General features: G+C 37.0%; 1 protein-coding gene across 1 annotated transcript in view; it reads right to left on the bottom strand.

The window, feature by feature from the left end:
- The window catches only part of LOC131042820 (nuclear pore complex protein NUP133), a 128,714-nt gene that overhangs the window by 8,209 nt on the left and 99,550 nt on the right, over positions 1-20,955 (bottom strand). Inside the window, exon 7 of the mRNA XM_057976135.2 lies at positions 15,342-15,409. Within this exon, the coding sequence (XP_057832118.2) occupies positions 15,342-15,409 (68 nt within the window). The remainder of the gene's footprint in view (positions 1-15,341; positions 15,410-20,955) is intronic.

The raw sequence follows: 20,955 nt of genomic DNA, 5'->3' as shown, positions 1-20,955 counted from the left end.
AGTCACTTGATTCTTCCAAAGAAGCAACCTATATAGTTGAACTAGACATTTTGTGATGGCTCTTTTGAGCCTTTTTCATTCTAGTGATAATGATGGTATTAGTTACCCATATAAATAGCACTCTTCTATCTATGAACACTAGATCAATATGAGTTAGTGCTTCGAAGATACTCAATGCCACGAATGGAAACATCCCAAGATATGGGTATCAAATGATGTGACCTCACTCTTCAACACGAAACCATGTAATCCTTATTGATTGTTGTTCCAAAACATCTTCCCACCACAATCTAACAACCCACTCATTTACTAATTTTGTTTGCCCAATTGTCAGTAGCTAATAATTTACGCTACGAGTGAGCATCGCAACTATCATCTAAAATCATTTCTACCAAGAACAATTGACCATCCTACTACATCTATCATGAACAATATTTTTAGGCAACTCGTGTAACCTAATTACCTCAACAATAATTTAGCAATTTAGCTCTATCACCTAGGAATGACTTGAGATGAAGCCTATGAACATTGTTCCAATTTCAATGGCAAGTAATTGTTGCAACAAACTTATTGGAAAGTTTTACTCTCTCGTTTTAGGACCTGTTGTGAGGTATTCACACATCGCCCCATTGCAAATGGGGACCCCCACTTTTCACTTTCTAGGATTAGTCTTTTTGCTCAGTCCTAGGTTGTCTTAGAGTCTTTGTTATTAATCTTTGCATTGAAGGGATAGAATTTCTTGAGTAGCTAGAGAATTCATCAATTCAAGTGGAAAGGGATTGAATGAGGAGTCTTCCCTAAGGTCACTTTTGAAGATTAATTTGACATGGACATTGAAGTGACTCAAGAATTGTAAGTTTGGATGAATAAAGTATAGGTAATGGGAGAGATTGAACAAAGTGTCTACATAGAGTCATGTCCCTTGCTCGAGCAAACTTGCCTTAGACACGTCCTTGGCCTCAAGATTAGAGCGAATCCCTTCCTTGAGTCTTTTTGAAAGGTAAAAGTTAACATGTTTCATGAAGATTTGGGATATGATCTAGTTGAGTGAAGGGAGGTGAAGGATTGAGTTTAAGGTTGTTTGAGATCATGTTTGAGATCATGTACCTCTCTAAGGACTTAGGGCAAAATTTTACATTTAGCTCTCGTACCTTTCCAAGGGTCAAGAGCGAATTTCTTATATAGGTGTTCTCAGGGGGGCTGAATTGATGATGTTTTCACATGGAGAGGTTGAAAAACTCAAGGCACAAACCTAAGATGATGTGAAAGGAAATAGTGAGTTTCATGTCCTTGAAAAGGTCATAAGACGAGCTGCCAAATCTTGTCATTTAGGTCCTGTCCTTAGAGGGGTCATAGAGAGAATTTCACCTATCTTAAACTTGTCCTCTCAAAGGACGGTGAGCAAGTTTCTCTTGATCTTGTCCTCACCAAGGACATAGAGCGAAATGCTTATCAAGGACATGGAGCAAATTGCTTTACTTGACCTTGATCGCCCAAATGACATGAAGCAAATGATGAGAATGTACCTTGCAAAGGTCACTCAGCGAATTTTAATATAGGTCTTGTCCTTGGTAAGGACAAAGAGCAAAAAATTTCATTTAAGACTTGTAATCTCAAAGGACGATGAGCGAAATTTACAATATAGGTCCTATTCTCATCAAGGACATAGAGAAAACTGTCATGTAAGTCTTGTTCTTAGAGAGGACATAGAGCGAACTGCTAAATAGGTTCTGTGCCTACCAAGGGACAGAGAGGGAACCTCACTTTGACCTTGTCCTTCTCAAGGACACATCTCCTCATTAAGGCACCTATGTAAGGAGACTTGAAGCAATCATTAAGCAATTCTTTCTCCTAGAGTGAACTTGATCAGTAGATCAGCAGTCCCCATCAATTCCACAAGCTAATTCAATCAGCAGGGCAAGGAGTCCAATCAATATCAAAAATAAATCTGATTCAAGAAACATATCATCAGTGAATTTGATTACATTCACAGTGAGTTCAGTAAGCATCAACATCAAATCTGATCCACAAGCAGCAACTCCAATCATTGGTGACAGCAAAAGTCATACAAGAAGAAGTGAATTCATCAAGAAGACAGCAAATTTCCTTCAACCAAGGAGTGACACCTTCTATAGATGCTCTTGTTAAACCTGCAAATCACATGAAATTATATTATTACATCAAACTAGGAGGTTATAATATAAGGTATATCATATGTATTTGATGCGATGCTTATTTGTTTTGCAGGAGATGAAGAAACAAATCAAGGAGATCATATTGGAGGAGGATTGAAACAAGCCGCTCCAGGATCAAATTTCAACATCAAGGTTGAAATACAAGGAAGATACACTCGAGGGAACTTTATAAGACAAACATAGGAAGGTGATTTATACAAGAAGTACTCACTTAGACAAAGACATGAACCACAACACCAACTCTCGTAGCACCAAGGAGTCACTGAGAAGGAATGCCAAAGGAGAAAGGTGGTGGTGACATCAAGAGTTCATTCTAAGGTACGTCAATACTTCAAAACCAAGATCTATACTTTGCACTTCCATCATTGAAAACCTTGGGAGTATAGTTTTAGAAGAAAAGTCAAAAGATCATTAGCATCACAGAAGCTAGATAATGTTGAGTATCAAGAAATATTCCTTCATGATGATCTATCAAGACTTCAAAGTGCAAGTTAAAGGTGGCATCCTAGTCATCATCCCAGACACCATTCACCAATCAAGGAAGGTCTACCTCAGCAAGTCTTGATTCAATGTACCAGACTCACCCATGGATGCACAAACTCCGATGCACCTACCCTTGATATTTATTGGTCCACACTCACTGAATGTAATTTTCTCATTGACTAAGGAGAGTTTGTTGTAACAAACCCTGATTAGGGTTTCATTCTAAAATCTTGTCCATTGATGGAGAATCAATCCCAACCGTTCAATGTAAATGAGTCTCTATATAAAGCTCAAACTCTTCATTTGTAAAGGTAAATAGTGAATAGTTAGTAGCAAGAGGAGAATGAATAGGGGAGAATAGAACAGCAATTAGAATAGAAGTTAGATTAGGAGGAGAAGGCAGAAATTGTTGCCTAAGTTGTAAATGAACTCCATTTTCATTGAAGTTATGGTGAAGTGTGTTGTTTCTTTACAATGTACATGGTTTCTTGTTGGATCTTCATATTAGATGATAAATTAATTAGATTGAATGGAGGAATTTGTTGAATGCATTCATGTGGAATCCGTTTAGTCCATACCACTAGCCTCTTGCTGATTGTAAGTGTGCCTTGCGTGGTCAATTGGAGTGATATGAGCCTAACTTCAAATCGCTATACGTCCATTGCTTATGCATTAACTTGGATGGTGATCAAAGTTCAATGGTAATGATTTGAATATCTTTGAAACGTCCTTAGAAGATTACACTGAGCTTGTGTCAAATTGTTCAATTTGATGGTGAGACCTGGCTCAGTAGGATTCCAACTAATCATTCAACTATCTTCTTACATTCTAGGCTTTAGAATAGACTCTTTTAAACCCTTCATCTTTGCCTTTTTTTCAATTCAAGCTAGTTTAGGATCAAAAACATCACCATATAGCAACATTAGATGATCCAGTTCCAGCAAATCAAGCATTTAGGCATTTGAATGTAAGACCCCTTGTGATTCCAGCATAATCTCATCAACCAACGGAGCTTATCCATACGTAGTGACCCTACATTCATGAACCTTGGAGTCTTCTCAAGTGATCCTTAAGCCAATCTTCAGCATTTGAGAGATTTTGTTCAAGAGAGGATAAGATACTTTAAGTATTTTATTTTGTGTTCGCATGTGCATAAAAAACACATTAGCGGGACCCTTCTCTTCAAGTGTCCTCCATGGTGATCTCTCCCATATGCCACTGCAATTATTGTAGGATCTTTCCCAATGGAAGTATCATGCAAAGCTTCTAAAATCTTTTGTTTATCTTATGACCCAATACTTGAGAAAAAATTTATTTATACCCAATAGGATCATCAACTACCATATGCTAGTTATCCATTATCTTTCCATCTAAGATGTTAGTAATTAGAATATTCTTTACGTATTCTCCCAACCACCAAACACACCATCAATAGAGCAATTCGCAACATAGAGTAAGTGTCAGCAAACATTCTTTTTCTCCTTCAAATATTCTATATAATAATCATAAACTTGGATTTTTCTTACCTGTTTATACTACTCTTCTTTTAAAAGAAATTATTGGATATTTTGTCATTGATGTCAAAAGTTGATGATCAAGGTTGAGTAAGTTTTGGAGGATTTCTCAAAGTAATAGAGAATCGGAATGAGCTGCTTGTTTGTCTACTTAAGCTTCTTGGTTGTGTGGTTGAGCTACTTGGTTGCTTGGTCGAGCTATTCGGTTGCTAGGTTGAGTTACTTGGTTGCTAGGTTGAGCTACTTGGCTGTGTGTTTGACCTACTTGGGTGTCAGCTTGAGCTGGCTGCTTGTCCACATCAGTTGCTTGCTTCTCTATTCCCGAGTGACACATCACCCATGGAATATTTATTAATGTGATGCTCTGATTTTATTGCTGAATCAGGAAGTCTTATAGTCAGTACATGGTATAGTTGTGGCTTAATTCTTCCTATGCGATGAATGCTAAATAAAGGTTGGGCGCCTCATTTGAATTTCTGACTTATAACATCTTTTGCAGCTTATTAATAGAACTGACGCATTTATCAGAAATCAGTTTAAGGGCTTAAAAAAGATATTCTTCAGCAAACACAAAATGAGGTTTATTGACTGAAAAACGTGTCATCGAGATTTTCTTTTATCAGCGTAGTGGGCTGAGAGACTTCTGACACAGCAGTCTTCATGATTTCCTTATTTTGGCATTGATGTTTGTGGCATGATATATACTCACCTTGCCTTATTCTTTGGTGAATTTTTTTTAGTGTTGGGTATGCTCACATTGCTTCATATACATGTATCAACCTTTCATGGTTTTGACATAGGTTTACCACAAACCCATACACAAACAGAAACACACTCATTAGTTCACCTCATATGGTTTTCTGGATCACCACTAACCTTTTCAACATAAAAGAACTGCATTACATTGGAGTGTTTGTTGACAACAATAATTTTCACCAAGAGGAAGAAAATACAAAAAGAAAAGAAATGAAAGGAAATGCCACTAATACCTAAAGCGACCTCATCGTTAGTGGCTGACGAGAGGCGCTATTGTCCTCCAACCACCACTGCCTCCTGCCTCCAATTGGTTTGCTACTTAGCAAATTTGACTTTGAGGCTCAATTTTATAATACCCCCCTTAATATGGACGTCACATACAAGCGATGATGTGTCCAATGACAATTGACACAATTATAATTTAAAACTAACAACTGTCTTTTCTTCAAAGTACAATATTAACCCCATACATTAATAGACAAAATGTAACTACCAGATGCATGAGAAGATAATCTAAGCATATGTAGTGATATCATCTTCAGCAGAAACCAAAGTTCATTCAGATTGCACATTCAAAGATTCATTTAGAGCATTTGGCAGTCCCAGAGCTTTGGATAGTTCCAAGACTTCTTGACCATGAGATTTGTCACCAATCTAACTATGTGAAGCATATTATTGATGTTGAGAGTGAATAATTAAATGGCTCTTTCTTTTTCTCACCGAGAGTCTCAGTCTTTGTATGTTTGACAAGCTACTAATACTAGATTTTTGATAGAAAAGTGGGTCGTAAACAATCAAACATGTATGCTATTAAACAGTTCCACAAGCAAAGTTCCTTACATTGAGAGCTCCCCGTAAATTGACTCATTCAACTCTGTACCATATCGGGTTTCTACCGTACAAGTTTGCATCTGCTATCATACTCAAACTTTTGAATTCATGGCAGAACCAATTCTTTTTAGTAGCTTAGGAAATCTGGTTGCTCCAGAGCCAGTGGTGTGAGGGATGTTGTATACCCATGTTGAATCTCACACCTTTTAAGCCTTTCAAATCTTGGTAACATGCTCTGATCAAGCAACTACACACCATGCCAAGGTATCAAAGAACCAAGAACTCATTCGCCTGCAAATGGAGAGTCTAATCAATATGAACCTTGATCAGCAAATCACAGCATGGGAAGGATGACTGGTTCAATGGAAGGCAACGCAAGGCAAATCACAGAATGAAGCTTGACTCGATCTCCTCAAAATAGCCTTGCAAATGAAATCACCTAGGCAAATACGGACCTATAACAAAATTATATTTGCCAACCAAATGATACTCGGGTCCTCTCAAGGCATATGACACCGATAAACAAATGCCAATGATGTCCATGGCAACAAAAACAATGCCCGATCATAAACAAATACTTCCCCGACCAGATCAAACTGCACAATGAAACTTCATGGTCCTGGTTGGAAAAATCTATACCACAGTATTCACCCACTCTGATACCATAATAGAAATTTCAAGCAGAATAATAGAAGCAACAATAATTGAACACAAGATATCTTGCTTCCTCATTCAATAAACTATTACATATTTATAGGATTCTAATATCCTATTTTGTAGGAAACATTTCGTTAATATATTGAGTTGTTTCATCAACTCAACAAACATACAAACAAACACTACTTAAATAAATATTTGCTCACCTAGACTATTTTCATAAGTTGTTAATACAACTTACTTTTATTTTCACTTCAAACACATTATACTTAATAATGTGAACTCTAACACGATTTCTAACATTGGGTTGGTGCCCAATTGTTAATGAAAGCTATTGTGTGTCGTGGTTTTTTAACCAAAAGGGTTTTCCATGTGAAATTTTGCGTATGCATCTTGATGTTTGCTTTCTCTATATTTTACATGGTTTCATATGTTTAAAATTTTAAAATATTGATTCACACCCCCCCCCCCCCAACACTTTCTCAATATTTCCTGTGTGCTTTTCAAGAACTTCACTCCATTGTAAACTGCCACTACCACACATCCATCATAAATGGAATGTCTACATCTTCTGAAAACATGGATGATGACAAACATTAGCTCATCATATATAGGAGAAACGACCTTTGGGTCTTTGAAATTCTTGCCCTTTATTTTCATGGAGTGCTCCCTCTTCGATTAATGGGGCTTCAGTACACTCTAGAGAAACAACACATTCCCCCACAACTAGATGTAAGAAACCTGATATGAAGAATATAAAGCATGAAATAGTTAGCTTCTCGAATTGATCAGTAGTTACTCGTGTTCTATTCTCCATGCAACAACTCCTTAATTTAACCTATTGATTAAGGGTGGTGTTGTATGTCAAAATCCCTTAACAACCTTTCTATTATTGTTTCATAAATTACAGAATCTTCTTGACAGAGTTTGTGTAGTAAAGAATGTCCAGACTACAAAAGTTTGAATCCCCTTTTCCTATACAAGGAGAAGTAAGACTTGGATGGAAAGGTATTCCAATACAATTAACTCCAAAATTCCAACAACCTCTAGACACTTATGTAAATGTTATTCAATTTTCTATTCACTGACTGACTCCCCTTTGATCATAGCTATATGATTTATTTCTCTCTTTAAGGCCAACGTTCTACTAGCATTGGATATCTCAAATGCATCTTCAAGTGCTTTGAACATGTTGTAGGTCATTTCATGTTTCTTTATGATGGGCATAATATTATTCCTCACCCCATCAACTATGATTTTGATGGCCTTTTCATTTCCCTCTATCCAAGTTGCTTTGCCAGGTTCAGTCTCAAGTTCTGTAGTTTCAGTTTTTACAAATGATTCAACTTTTTTTTCTCTTAGAATCATCTTAATTCTGAACTTCCATGCTGAGAAGTCATCGCCTCCTCCGAGTCTATCTTCGAATCTGATAGTGCTAGCCATTTGGAGAAATGTGATGTTGAATATATGCTTGTCTTGAGTTTTCCACAAAATTGAATAGCCTCAGGTTCGATTTAACTATAGCTCTGATACCATGTAAATGTTATTCAATTTTCTATTCAAGATGCAAGTTATATTCAAGGTTTATTTTTCCTTTCAAGTATATGTTATTTCTTAATATAATAAATCTGATTATTATCTGGTATGTTGCAGATGAGAAAGAGTAATTATAAATTTTGATGTTCTTCTCACAATCACCGATCGATATATATATGCCAATCAAGAAGATCAAGCAATACCTTGACCGGTCATGTCTATTAGACATGACCGATCAAGATATTACTTCATCGCGCCCCTTCAAACCATAATTGCGTTTAACCGATACCAATCGGTATTTTATGCATTACGATTAACAACTGATGTTAATCGGTAGTTTGGGCATTGGTTACAAACCCGGTGTTAATCAGGATTTATTGGCGAGGTTATATATGTATAGATCGAAGAATACGATCACAGCAAGATCGTATACAAGTGAATATCTACGTAGACTTGAGTTATCATGCATATAATTATTAGTATAAGATAACACCCGAACATAACATATCAAAGAGTAATTATAATAATCATCAGACAAGGAATGATAACTGAAGTCTTATCTAGTCTATCGATGAGATAGATGATTGAATGAGAGACTTCATTTATCTCTCATTCAATCATTTATCTTACCGAGGCTATCATGTATCAACACTCCCTCTTAGCTAGGGAAGATAAATAAAAGACAACATATCTAGCATCACATTTTTCATGATGGTCGGTATTCCTTACGTAATCTTACTCTCTAGGGGATCATATCACCTAGGCATGTGACATGAGGTATCATCAATCATTTGATACAAGAAATCACATCACCTAAACATGTGATACAAGCGTTCATCACATCAACTTGTGATGACAAGATATCACCTAAGCACGTGATACCAGTATTGCCTAAACACGCAATACTTTAGGAATAAGTACATGAGAATAGTTAAATTCTCAACTTATCCAAGTTGTGGTATGTGCACTAACATTTTATCCAAATGTTTTACCACAACACAATCATGGCATACCAGAGATCCAACATGATAACTGGTTTGAGCATCATAAGATCGTCACCTTATAATGTCTACATACAAGTATTCATTATCTGAGAGATCTTCACCTCTTAGACATGAACACAGGGGGTTAAACCCATAAAAGTCCTAACATGACAAAGAAGTTTACACATAAAACATCTTAATAAGTATAGGAGTACAAAGTAAATTAAATTTCAATCATACCAAGACCTTTTCTAAAGTGCTCAAGTTTCACCCTTGAGAGTGGTTTGGTAAGAATATCTGTTGTCTGCTCTCCTGTACAAATGTATTCCAACTGGGTCACATTCCTATCTACCATGTCTCATACATAATGATATGGAATCTCAATATGTTTGGATCTGTCATGGAACACCGGATTTACTGAAAGTTTTATGCAGCTCTGGTTGTCACAATGGATAACAGTAGGTTTCATTGGTTCACTAAATAATCCTACAAGCGACTTCCTGAGCCATACTGCTTCTCGAGCAGCCATGGAAGCTGCAATGTATTCGGCCTCAGTGGAACTCTGTGCTACTAAAGACTGCTTTCTGCTGATCCAAGATATCATGGCTGAACCTAAGCTAAAACAACATCTTGAGGTGATTTTCCTGTCAGTCACACTTCCAGCCCAATCTGAATCTGTGAATCCGTGTAGATCTAGATCAATTCTCTAATATTTGAGACCAAGATTTAGAGTACCTTGTAGATATCTCATAATGTGTTTTACTGCTATCAAGTGTATCTCCTTTGGCTCACACATAAACTGACTCAAAGCATTAACTGCATAGCAGATATCTGATCTTGTATTTACCAGATACATCAGAGACCCAATCATTTGCCTGTAGTGACTAGGATCAGTGGGTTGGGACTCTGCTGCTGCTTCCTTAAGTTTATGAAGATTTGTTTCCATTAGAGAGGTCGTGGGTCTGCAGTTTATCATTCCAAATCTCTTCAAAATGTCCAAGGTATACTTTCATTGGTTTAGTATAATGCTATCAGAATTTTGCCATACTTCCAAACCTAGGAAGTAATGAAGGAGTCCCAAGTCCTTCATGTCAAATTCTTTAGAAAGATCTTTCTTGCATTGATCTATAAGGTGATCTTCTTACAAAATCAATATTAGCATATCACCTTTGTTTTGCTTATAGTAGAGATTAGGATTTGCATCATTCTTGGAGAAGCCTAGTTTTGAGAGATAAGTATCAATTCTTTCATACCAGGCCCTGGGAGCCTGTTTAAGCCCATAGAGAGCTTTCTTGAGTCTACACACATGAGACTCTGCATCATGAATCTCAAACCCTTCGGGTTGCTCTAGGTATACTTCTAAGATCTCACCATTAAGGAATGTTGTCTTAACATCCATCTGATGAACTTTCCATTCCTTTGTTGTTGCAAAGGTTAAGACCGCTCTTACTGAGGTGTATCTGGCTACAGGTGCAAATGTTTCTTCATAATCAATTCCTTCCTTTTGAGAGAACCCTCTAGCTACAAATTTGACCTTGTGTTTTTCAATACTGCCATTTGCAGCATGTTTGATCTTAAAAAGCCATTTGGAAGAGACAACAGATTTTCTAGTTGGCCTAGAAACAATTTCCCAAACATCATTCTTCATTATGGACTGATATTCCTCAGACATGGCATCCTTCCATATTTGATGTTTAAGTGCATCTGATACACTGTTAGGTTCAGATTTTGAAAGATCATTCATAAGCGCAACATAGCTAATGAATTTGTTAGGCCTTTTACTTTCTCTGAAGGTTCCTGAAGGAGCAGCATACTTTTGAGCTTCTTCTACAGTTTTGGTGGCCCATAGTGGTCTTTTCTTGAAATTTTCTCTAGGTGGGTTTTGAGTTTCACCTTCATTTTCCTCAAGACTCTCCCTCTAAAGCTCAGGAGCAGGGTCTTCATCTATGCTAGGTGTAGGGATATAGACTTCAAGTTCTATTGAGCTTTGGGCTCTTTTGAAGGCTAAGTCTTCTTCAAAGATTACATCCCTACTCAATTCAATATTCCTCTGACCAGGTATATAGATTTTGTAGGCCTTGGAGGTTTCACTATATCCTACAAGTATTCCCCTTTTTCCAGAAGGCTCTAATTTTAATCTTTTCTCCTTAGGTACATGAATGTAGACAGGGCACCCAAATATCCTAAGGTGTCTGATATCTGGCTTTGTTTTAGTAAAGACTTCCTCAGGGGTTTTATCTTCAAGATGGGAGTGAGGACATCTATTTTGTATATATACAACAGTCCTAGTTGCTTCTGCCCAAAGATTGGTATTTAGATTCTGATCAAGAATCATGGCTTTGGTAGCTTCTACAATTGTCCTATTTTTCCTCTCAGCTACCCCATTTTGTTGAGGATTATAAGGTATAGTAAGCTCCCTCTTAATCCCAACATTTTTACAAAAATATTTAAACAAATCTGAGGTGTATTCCCCCCATTGTCAGTTCTTAAGGTTTTAATTTTATTTCCAGAGTAGTTTTTTGTTAGTGATTTAAATTCCTTAAACCTATTAAGGATCTCTTTTGATTCTTTACATTTCAGAAAGTAGATCCAAGTTTTCCTAGAGTAGTCATCAATAAATATTACATAATACAAAAAGCCCCCTAAAGAAGGTACCGACATAGGTCCACATACATCAGAATGAACTAACTCTAGAACTTTGCTTGTTTTCCTAGTACTATTTTGAAAAGCACCCTTAGTATTTTTACCTAGGGCACATCCCTTGCATGCCCCTGAATGATATTGCTTTAACTTAGGTAGACCTGTGACAAGGTTTCCCATTGATGATAAAGCTCTAAAATTCAGGTGAGCTACTATGCCAAACTTCATTAGCATCTGTAGCTTCATGGATTAGGGCTAGGTTGGGCTCTGTGCACAGCTCATACAAGTAGCCTTGTCTTTGACCAATGCTTTTAGCTTTCTTGATAGATGAATTCTTTGGCCAAGCCAACACTCTGTTGTCCATGAAGGTCACTCTGTACCCATTATTCTCTAGTCTTGATATGGAGACTAGATTTCTCTTGATGCCTGGGACATATAGTACTCCTTTAAGTTGCAATGATACGCCTGACTTCAATTTGATGGTGCAGATTCCAACTCCTCTGACTAGATGTGTGGAGTCATCTCCGATAGTCACTTCCTCATCATTCTCCTCTATCATGGAGTCTAGCACTTCTCTAAACCCTGTAATGTGTCTGGATGAGCCACTGTCGATCACCCAAGAGTTAACCTTGTTTGATGCTTGGTTTGTAAGTGCTGAGTAGAGTACATACTTCTCGGAGTCATCTTCCCCTTTAGATTTTCCTACTTTGGCAAATGTGGCTTGTTGTTTGGCGCTTTTCGGACATTTGGCAACATAGTGTCCGAATTTGTCACATCTGTAACATTGAATCTGTGAAAGATCCTTCTTGAAGGTGTTCTTGCCATGACGACCTTTCCTCTTCCTAAATTGTTTCTGCTTGCTTTTCTTATTGGAGTTTGTATTTAGGACTTGAAGATCTTCATCTATATTCTTTTGTTTGATCCCTTTCTTATTTAACCTTGATTCTTCTTGGAGACAGTCTACCTTTAACCTTTCAAACTTTGGAAATTTATCCCTTGCACTAATGCCTTGGACGAATGTTTCCCATATACTAGGCAACCCATCTAGAGCAATGAGTGTTAATTCTTTGCTTTGGATCTCATATCCAAGGGTTGCTAGCTCATCCCTTAGGGCTGATATCAGCATGAAGTAGGCATTGACTGACTCCCCTTTGATCATAGCTATATGATTTATTTCTCTCTTTAAGGCCAAGGTTCTACTAGCATTGGATATCTCAAATGCATCTTCAAGTGCTTTGAACATGTTGTAGGTCGTTTCATGTTTCTTTATGATGGGCATAATATTATTCCTCACCCCATCAACTATGATTTTGATGGCCTTTTCATTTCCCTCTATCCAAGTTGCTTTGCCAGGTTCAGTCTCAAGTTCTGTAGTTTCAGTTTTTACAAATGATTCAACTTTTTTTCTCTTAGAATCATCTTAATTTTGAACTTCCATGCTGAGAAGTCATCGCCTCCTCCGAGTCTATCTTCGAATTTGATAGTGCTAGCCATTTGGAGAAATGTAATGTTGAATATATGCTTGTCTTGAATTTTCCACAAAATTGAATAGCCTCAGGTTCGATTTAACTATAGCTCTGATACCATGTAAATGTTATTCAATTTTCTATTCAAGATGCAAGTTATATTCAAGGTTCATTTTTCCTTTCAAGTATATGTTATTTCTTAACATAATAAATCTGATTATTATCTGGTATGTTGCAGATGAGAAAGAGCATTTATAAATTTCGATGTTCTTCTCACAATCACCAATCGATATATATATGCCAATCAAGAAGATCAACAATAACTTGACCGGTCATGTCTATTAGACATGACCGATCAAGATATTACTTGATCGCACCCCTTCAAACCATAATTGCGTTTAACCGATACCAATCGGTATTTTATGCATTACGATTAACAACCGATGTTAATCGGTAGTTTGGGCATTGGTTACGAACCCAGTGTTAATCGGGATTTATTGGCGAGGTTATATATGTATAGATCGAAGAATACGATCACAGCAAGATTGTATACAAGTGAATATCTACGTAGACTTGAGTTATCATGCATATAATTATTAGTATAAGATAAAACCCGAACATAACATATCGAAGAGTAATTATAATAATCATCGGACAAGGAATGATAACTGAAGTCTTATCTAGTCTATCGATGAGATAGATGATTGAATGAGAGACTTCATTTATCTCTCATTCAATCATTTATCTTACCGAGGCTATCATGTATCAACAACTTAAAGATAAAACTAGAAACACACACTTAAAATTTTCAAGAACTTTGCCACTTCTAACATATTGGCAAGCATCTAGAAAATGACGAAAAACCATACTTAGGCTTTGGCTTAGCACGCTCAAAATAGGGATTGGCCCTTTGTTGCACAAACACAAATCGATTAAAAGGGGGCATTACATTGTATCTATCACAAGTTTTCATGTCACTGAATGGTGGTGGTGTGAATTCAAAGCATGGAGAATCAAGAATTAAATCATGATGGAACAACAAAAAACTTAAGCCACTTGAATCTTTCAATATTTGCATTTTCAAACTATGTGTTATCTAAGGGATATTTTTGTTGTATCTGGCAAATTCAATCTTCTTTAAGTGATAAACTTTCGAACATTATTGATTTTGTAATTTCCCTAAAGAAAAATCTCAAATTGAAACATTGGAACTAAGAGCACTACACCATAGTATCCAAATACTTGATATTATATATATTTATGAAAATCTAAAGTCTTTAACAAAATGATGAATTAATGTATTCAAAATAGTCTTACTAACACCTACTTGTTTAATAGATAACAATCTATACACAACTGCACACTAGCCATATATGAATACCTTCATAGCTTATTACAACCTGCCTAAGTTGTACATCTTGAAAAACTGGCAATTAATCGACGTACAAACTTCATGTATATTGAAGAATTTCAAATGTAGAGAACATGAATGCAGAAAAGCATGAGCAAAGGAAAAAACAACACATAAGCTATTAACATGACACATTGATATAATATTCAATAACCAAACGAACTCAGTTACTATTTTCGATTTCCTATCTTATCAAAGCCTCTATTCACAACATCTATTTATAAATTTTGAATGCTATTGCTTTGAATAGCTTTGCATGTGCATGACTCATAAAACTTAAAAAATATTCACTACCATGAGAAGGCATGCTTCTATGGTCCAAAAATAAAAAATAAAATGGAAAGAGGAAGTAAAAAGACTTGCATTTTAGGACATGGTAGAGGAAAGAACAAACCTTCTAAATGATAACTTTGAAGATTATGAATGCACCTCAAGTGCATCCCAAAAACTTGCAAGTGGTTGTCTCAATATTAGTTAATCCCTAGAAATTCCAGAATTTATTACTGTAGATGAGATTGCATAAGTATTTTGATGATACAAAGTTACCAGATAAGCTTATCTAACATTACAAACTCATGCATTGAATCTTGATGCATGATTGCATCACTTAAGAGACATCAGCACTCCAAAGCTACATAGTATGTGATGTAATACTTCAAAGTTCAAACACTGCTGGAGACTATAAGTCATCAGTTTTTTTAATAATTTTTTATGCAGAGTGAAAAGAATTATAGATGTGGCAACCCACTTGCCAAGAATCTTGTGAACATTACCCATGGAAGAAAAAATAACGAATGAACATTCAAAAATAAAAGTCAACTGAAATCATGTGAACATGCTTTACCTAAAATAGTTATAGTGAAAACTACCTGAACTTTTAGAATCTGCAAATCAGCATTGAGACATTCCACCTTTTCTTCCAAACCAGGTTCTCCACCTAACAAAAAACATCATTAGCCTTCATTTCAATCGATGACCTAAAACAGAAAAGATATGATCATCAAAGACTGACCACATCTAGGAAAAGGTCCAATAATATACTCAAATGACTAGGCAAAAGTATTGGCAAATAAGTTGTCCCAAATTTGGTCTTCCTGTTTTAAGACAAATACAAAGACGGCAATATTTAAATATTTAAATGCATAGTAGCTAATTTAAATACTAAATAGCAATTGAATGGGTTTGGGTTTGGGTATGGGAAACACCGAATTTTTTGCAACTCTTGGTATCCCATCCATAAATGAGGGGCAAAGGATGGATCAGTTGTTAGAACTTAGAAGTGGTTTGGCTTGGCTTAGATTTGTATTTTTGCAACCAACAACACACCACATGCTATAGCTTCATCCCCAAAGTACCAAAACCCTTCTTAGCAATACCATCAGCATTCTACCAATCATAAATAAATATACCATCAGCATTCCCATAGCATTTCCAAATAAGACCATAGGACCCTAGGGTTACAAACGATCCAAGAAATTTCTAAGGTGATTCATACCACTTCAGGTACAGAGGGAAGGGGTTGGGAACACAAAGGTCAGGAGAATGTTTAAGAGAGATCCAGTATCATGGTTTGAATCTAATAAAGATAAATTAAAAAATTGAAAGCATTTGCCAACATATATTTTTGTTATAGTTCAACATTGTAAACATCACAATCTTGTAAAATGGAAGCTAATGAAAAATGCCAAGTAATCTCAAGGAAATTATGTAAACAGTATAAACCGAATTTTGCTTTCAGCTGCCCCCAGACCCCCACAAGGGGTGCTGCCCTAGACCCCCATGGTGGGCGCTGTCCCTCGACCCCGTTGGGATGTTGCTCCCAAACCTCCATCAAACAAATATAAGCAAGTAAAAGGCTAATGATGAATTCTGATCATAAAACCTACAAAGTACATATCCCTTGTTGCAAATCTCTGCATCTTCACAATCAAAGCCACAATCAAGGATTATCTTATTTTATATGTTGGACAACTTGCTGAGCATACAAGGACTGCCATAGGCAAAGTTGGCATGCCACAATCATTGTATTGTTGAATACAAGTCATAGTTGCCAAGATATGCCATTTTCATAATGCAAAATGTATCAAGCATGCCCTACGCAAACAAATCATAGATGATAGAACAATCCCATCTATTAGTATCCTAGCTAAGGTCAAGCTAGAATATAACCATTTATCTTTTTACTTAACCATTCCTCTTTGTTAAAAGTTTGACAACAAACATGCAGTCTTAAAGGGTTCAAGAAAATTTTAATAATAAATTCCTCACTTGAATATACACACCAATCACAGAGGCATGAGAAAATATCATGTCTACATCATCATCCAGGACCTATCTTATACGCCAGCGCATGGCTCGTTGTGATGTTGGGAACTTGGATGAGTAATGTGGGCTCCTCTAAGCCATAGACTTATATTTTAAATTTTTGTTTGTTTCCATGCCCTGCATTCCATATTCCATGAGTTTTGTATACACTTGACAATATTTATACATCTAAATGTGTTATTTCCTTCAGCTAAAATGTGTGTGCATACTTATGTGATAAATGTATACTTGTGTATGTGATCAAAGTAGCTTCTATTTGATGAGGTTATCGTGTTTTATGAATTATTATTAAAGGGTGCATGAAACAAGTTTTAAATCCTTAAAAATGTTAATTCTTGTAACATCGATCGTACCATTTCCGATACATGAATTAATTATATGTTAACATAGTGGTATATACGTTAACAATAAACTATAAATAAATATCGAATTAGGGTGTTTGCCACCGGTCACACCCCTTCTTGTCATCAGGCTGAGATCAAACGATTTATCATAAATCGCAATCGGTCAAGCAAATAATTTGTTTTGTTAATGTACGGTGATATTAGGAGTGGTACGTAGGAAGAGATGTGTCTTCCCACGTGGGAAGACATATCTCTTCTCTACGTACCCTCTCATTCACTTAGATATATAACATGCATCCAACGGGGAGGAGGATAATACCGAAATTAATAAGTGTTGTGCTTCCTTCATTCGCACTACTGCAGTTCGAAGTAAATTCCAAACTATACCTTTCATCTGTTCCAGTCTCTTGATCACAGAATTTAATTAAACTTAACATGGTAACAGAGCTAAGTTAAGGAAGATCAAATTAAATTCTGTAACAATCAAATAGACATTCACCCGGCTCTTAGTAGATCACATTCCTATAATCCTAATGGCAACCGGAGTTAGGTTTGAAGATCAACTAGATGGAGCATCAAATTTTGTATCTTGGAAATTGTTGATGTGTCTCTTGTACACGACCAAACACAGAATAAAATACCTAAAGATACATTATCCTCTCTTGAATAAAGCTTCCCCGAATGCTGAAGATCTCGCAGAAGGATCACTCGGAGTAGCTTCAAGGTTCTGATTGTAGGTTCTCTACGTGTGGATAAGCTCTTGTGGTATGATGTGATTTTGCTAGAATCACAAGGGGACTTACATTCGATGACCTGAGCGTCTAATTTGCTTTGGATATCTCTGGAACGTGGGTCTTTACTGATCTTTGATTTTTAAAAAAGGGAAAAGGATAAGGGTTGGAGAAGGATCTACTTCTAACACTAAGAAAGTAAGAGCAATGAATAACCTTTGATGAAATTCTAACTAAGTCTTGCTTTGACATCCTAGGATCATCTCCACAAGATTAGTGCGATCTTCTGAGGAAAGCTTTATGAAGTTTAGATCACCGCTACAAGCATGGACACCATAAGGTTGATGCATATCAATGAAGAAGCGATAATTGAAGTTAAGCTTAAGCTGAATGATTCCAATTGACTACGCAAGGCAAGTCTGCAATCAACAAACCGCTAGTAGTATGGATATATGAATTTCACCATTGATCATACAAATTTCTTCCATTCACCTAATAACATGAAATCAAATTTGAGAAGTATAGAGACCATGCAAATTGTTGAATCGACCCATGGAATTCACCATTTCTTCAATGAAGTTTACAAGTATTTTGCAACAATATCTTGGCAACAATCTTTGCCTTCTCTTTCTACTCTACTCTAAAATGCTATCTCTATCTCGTTTTGCTAATTCCTAACTATTAACTATTAACCTTTACAAATGAGGAGCCAGGGCTTTATATAGAGAACCCTTTACAAACAAACGGCTCTGATTGACTTAGAACCAATGGCTAGGATTACAAGATAGAAACCCTAATTAGGGGTTGTTACAACAAACTTCCTTAGCCAATGAGAAAATTACATTCCAGGAGTGAGGACCAATAGGAAGCAAGGGTAGGTACACCGGAGTTTGTGTCGTCCCCGATGAGTCAGTTACATTGAATCTGGACATGTTGAGGTGGACCAATCTGACTGGAGGAGCAGTGACTGGGATGCCACCTTGTCTAACATTTGTGCCTGGGTTGATCTCTTTTCTGTCTTTTGACACAATGAATGATGTACCTCCTTGACTCCCATATGCTTGATGAGGCTTCCTTACTGTCAAGTCTTCTTTCTCCAGTAGCATACCTTGCCTTGAAGTGTTGGTAAGGTCATTTTTCTCTGTCATCATGTGGTAGAATGAGGTCTTGAAGCTAGCTTGCAACTCCTCGAACACTTGAAGTCTTCCAACGCTTCAAAACACCTTGAGTCCTCCTTTATGCATCTGGAACGTCCTTGATGGTGATGGGCTTAGAATAGGTCATCCTTGTCCTGGCCTGATTTTCTTCCACCTACAAAACAAACCAAAAGATGATTAAGTACACATGATATATTTATCTCACATAGCATTTTCTACCTTAAATCATCAACAAAAAGGCATTAGAATGAAATTCGCTCAAGATCCTCCCCAGGGAAAGACCCTATAAGAATTTCGCTTTGGACCCTTTGGAAGGGTCAGGAGCGAAATTTGCATTTTAGCTCAAATTTCATCATCGCCTTGCCTTGAACTTCTCTTGACCTTTGAATCGCTTTCTCCTAAAGACATCATTGATTTGACCCCCAAAAAGACCAAAAAAAGGATTTCGCTTTGGACCTAGGCCAAGGACAAGACCTATAGAGAATTTCGCTCTGGACCTAGGCCAAGGACAGGACCTAATTAGAATTTCGCTCTGGACCCTTTGGAAGGGTCGGGAGCGAAATTTGCATTCTTGGCTCAAATTCTTCTCATTTTGTGACCATACTTGCTCAAATGCATGCCTAAGGATGCCCTTAATCTCAATCAACACTAGATTTGATGCAAAATTGGAGCAAAATAGAGGTTTCAAGAATTTCGCTCTGGACCCTTTGGAAGGGTCAGGAGCGAAATTCACATTCTAGGACAAATTCTATCATTTCTCTACTCCAAAATGCTTTTCAAGGCAAGCATACACTAGCCTTCTCTCCACCAAGGCCTGGGAATTCATACCTTGACCTTCATCATGGGCAAACTAGGTGATTTTGGGAATTTCACTCTGGACCCTTTGGAAGGGTCAGGAGCGAAATTCATTCTTTAGCTCAAAATCCTTACTTTTTGAACTCATAACCCATTCAAATACATGCCTATGGCAATCTTTAAGTCCAATTCACCTTCATCAACGTTTGGCTTAACACAAATTTGGAAGAAAAGGATATTTTGAGAATTTCGCTCTGGACCCTTTGGAAGGGTCAGGAGAGAAATTCAAGTTTTAGACTTGATCCTTCATTTCCTTCACTTCAATTCATCTTGCAAGGCAAAAATACATCACTCCACCTTCAACCACGCCATAGGAATCAATATTTTGGCTTCACACAAGGATAAAATAAGTGGTTTGAGGAATTCCGCTCTGGACTCTTTGAAAGGGTCAGGAGCGAAATTCTCCTTTTAGGTTGATTTCTCTTACTTAGCTCCATTCTTCTCACTTTGATCTACCTTGACTCTCTATTTGGACCCTTCTCTCAACATGACAAAACTTGCTTGACCCTCAAAATGGCTAGAAAGGAGAAATTCGCTAAAAATCATGGCCAGGGACAAGACCTATTTTGGATTTCGCTCTAGACCTAGCCCAAGGACAGGACCTATAGGGAATTTTGCTCTGGACCCTTTGGAAGGGTCAGGAGCGAAATTCTCCTTTTGGGTTGATTTCTACCACTTCATCGCCTCAAACCTCTTCTCAAAGGCAAATATGCATCAAAGCCTCCTCAACCATGCCTCAAAAATCCAAAACTTGGCCATATCAAAGAGCAAATTAGAGGAAAAGTGAATTTCTCTCTGGACCCTTTGGAAGGGTCAGGAGCGAAATTCCCATTTTAGGCTCATTTCCAACTTTTTCCTCCCTTCTTTGGCTTGGATATAACTTATTAGGCCTCTCATGATCATCCTCCAGTCCAAGTTAGCGTTCACTTCAAGGTTTTGTGAAGAGAAAAGGGTCTCATATGAATTTCGCTCTGGACCCTTTGGAAGGGTCAGGAGCGAAATTCCTCCTTATGCTCAAATCTTGACTTCATTTTCATATTTCTTCACTCCAAATAAGTGTTTTGCCCTCAA

The sequence above is a fragment of the Cryptomeria japonica genome, chromosome 9 (assembly GCF_030272615.1).
Source record: "Cryptomeria japonica chromosome 9, Sugi_1.0, whole genome shotgun sequence".
Classification (NCBI taxonomy): domain Eukaryota; kingdom Viridiplantae; phylum Streptophyta; class Pinopsida; order Cupressales; family Cupressaceae; genus Cryptomeria; species Cryptomeria japonica.
Note: the sequence above shows the minus strand (reverse complement) of the source record. Positions and strands in the feature narration are given on the sequence as shown.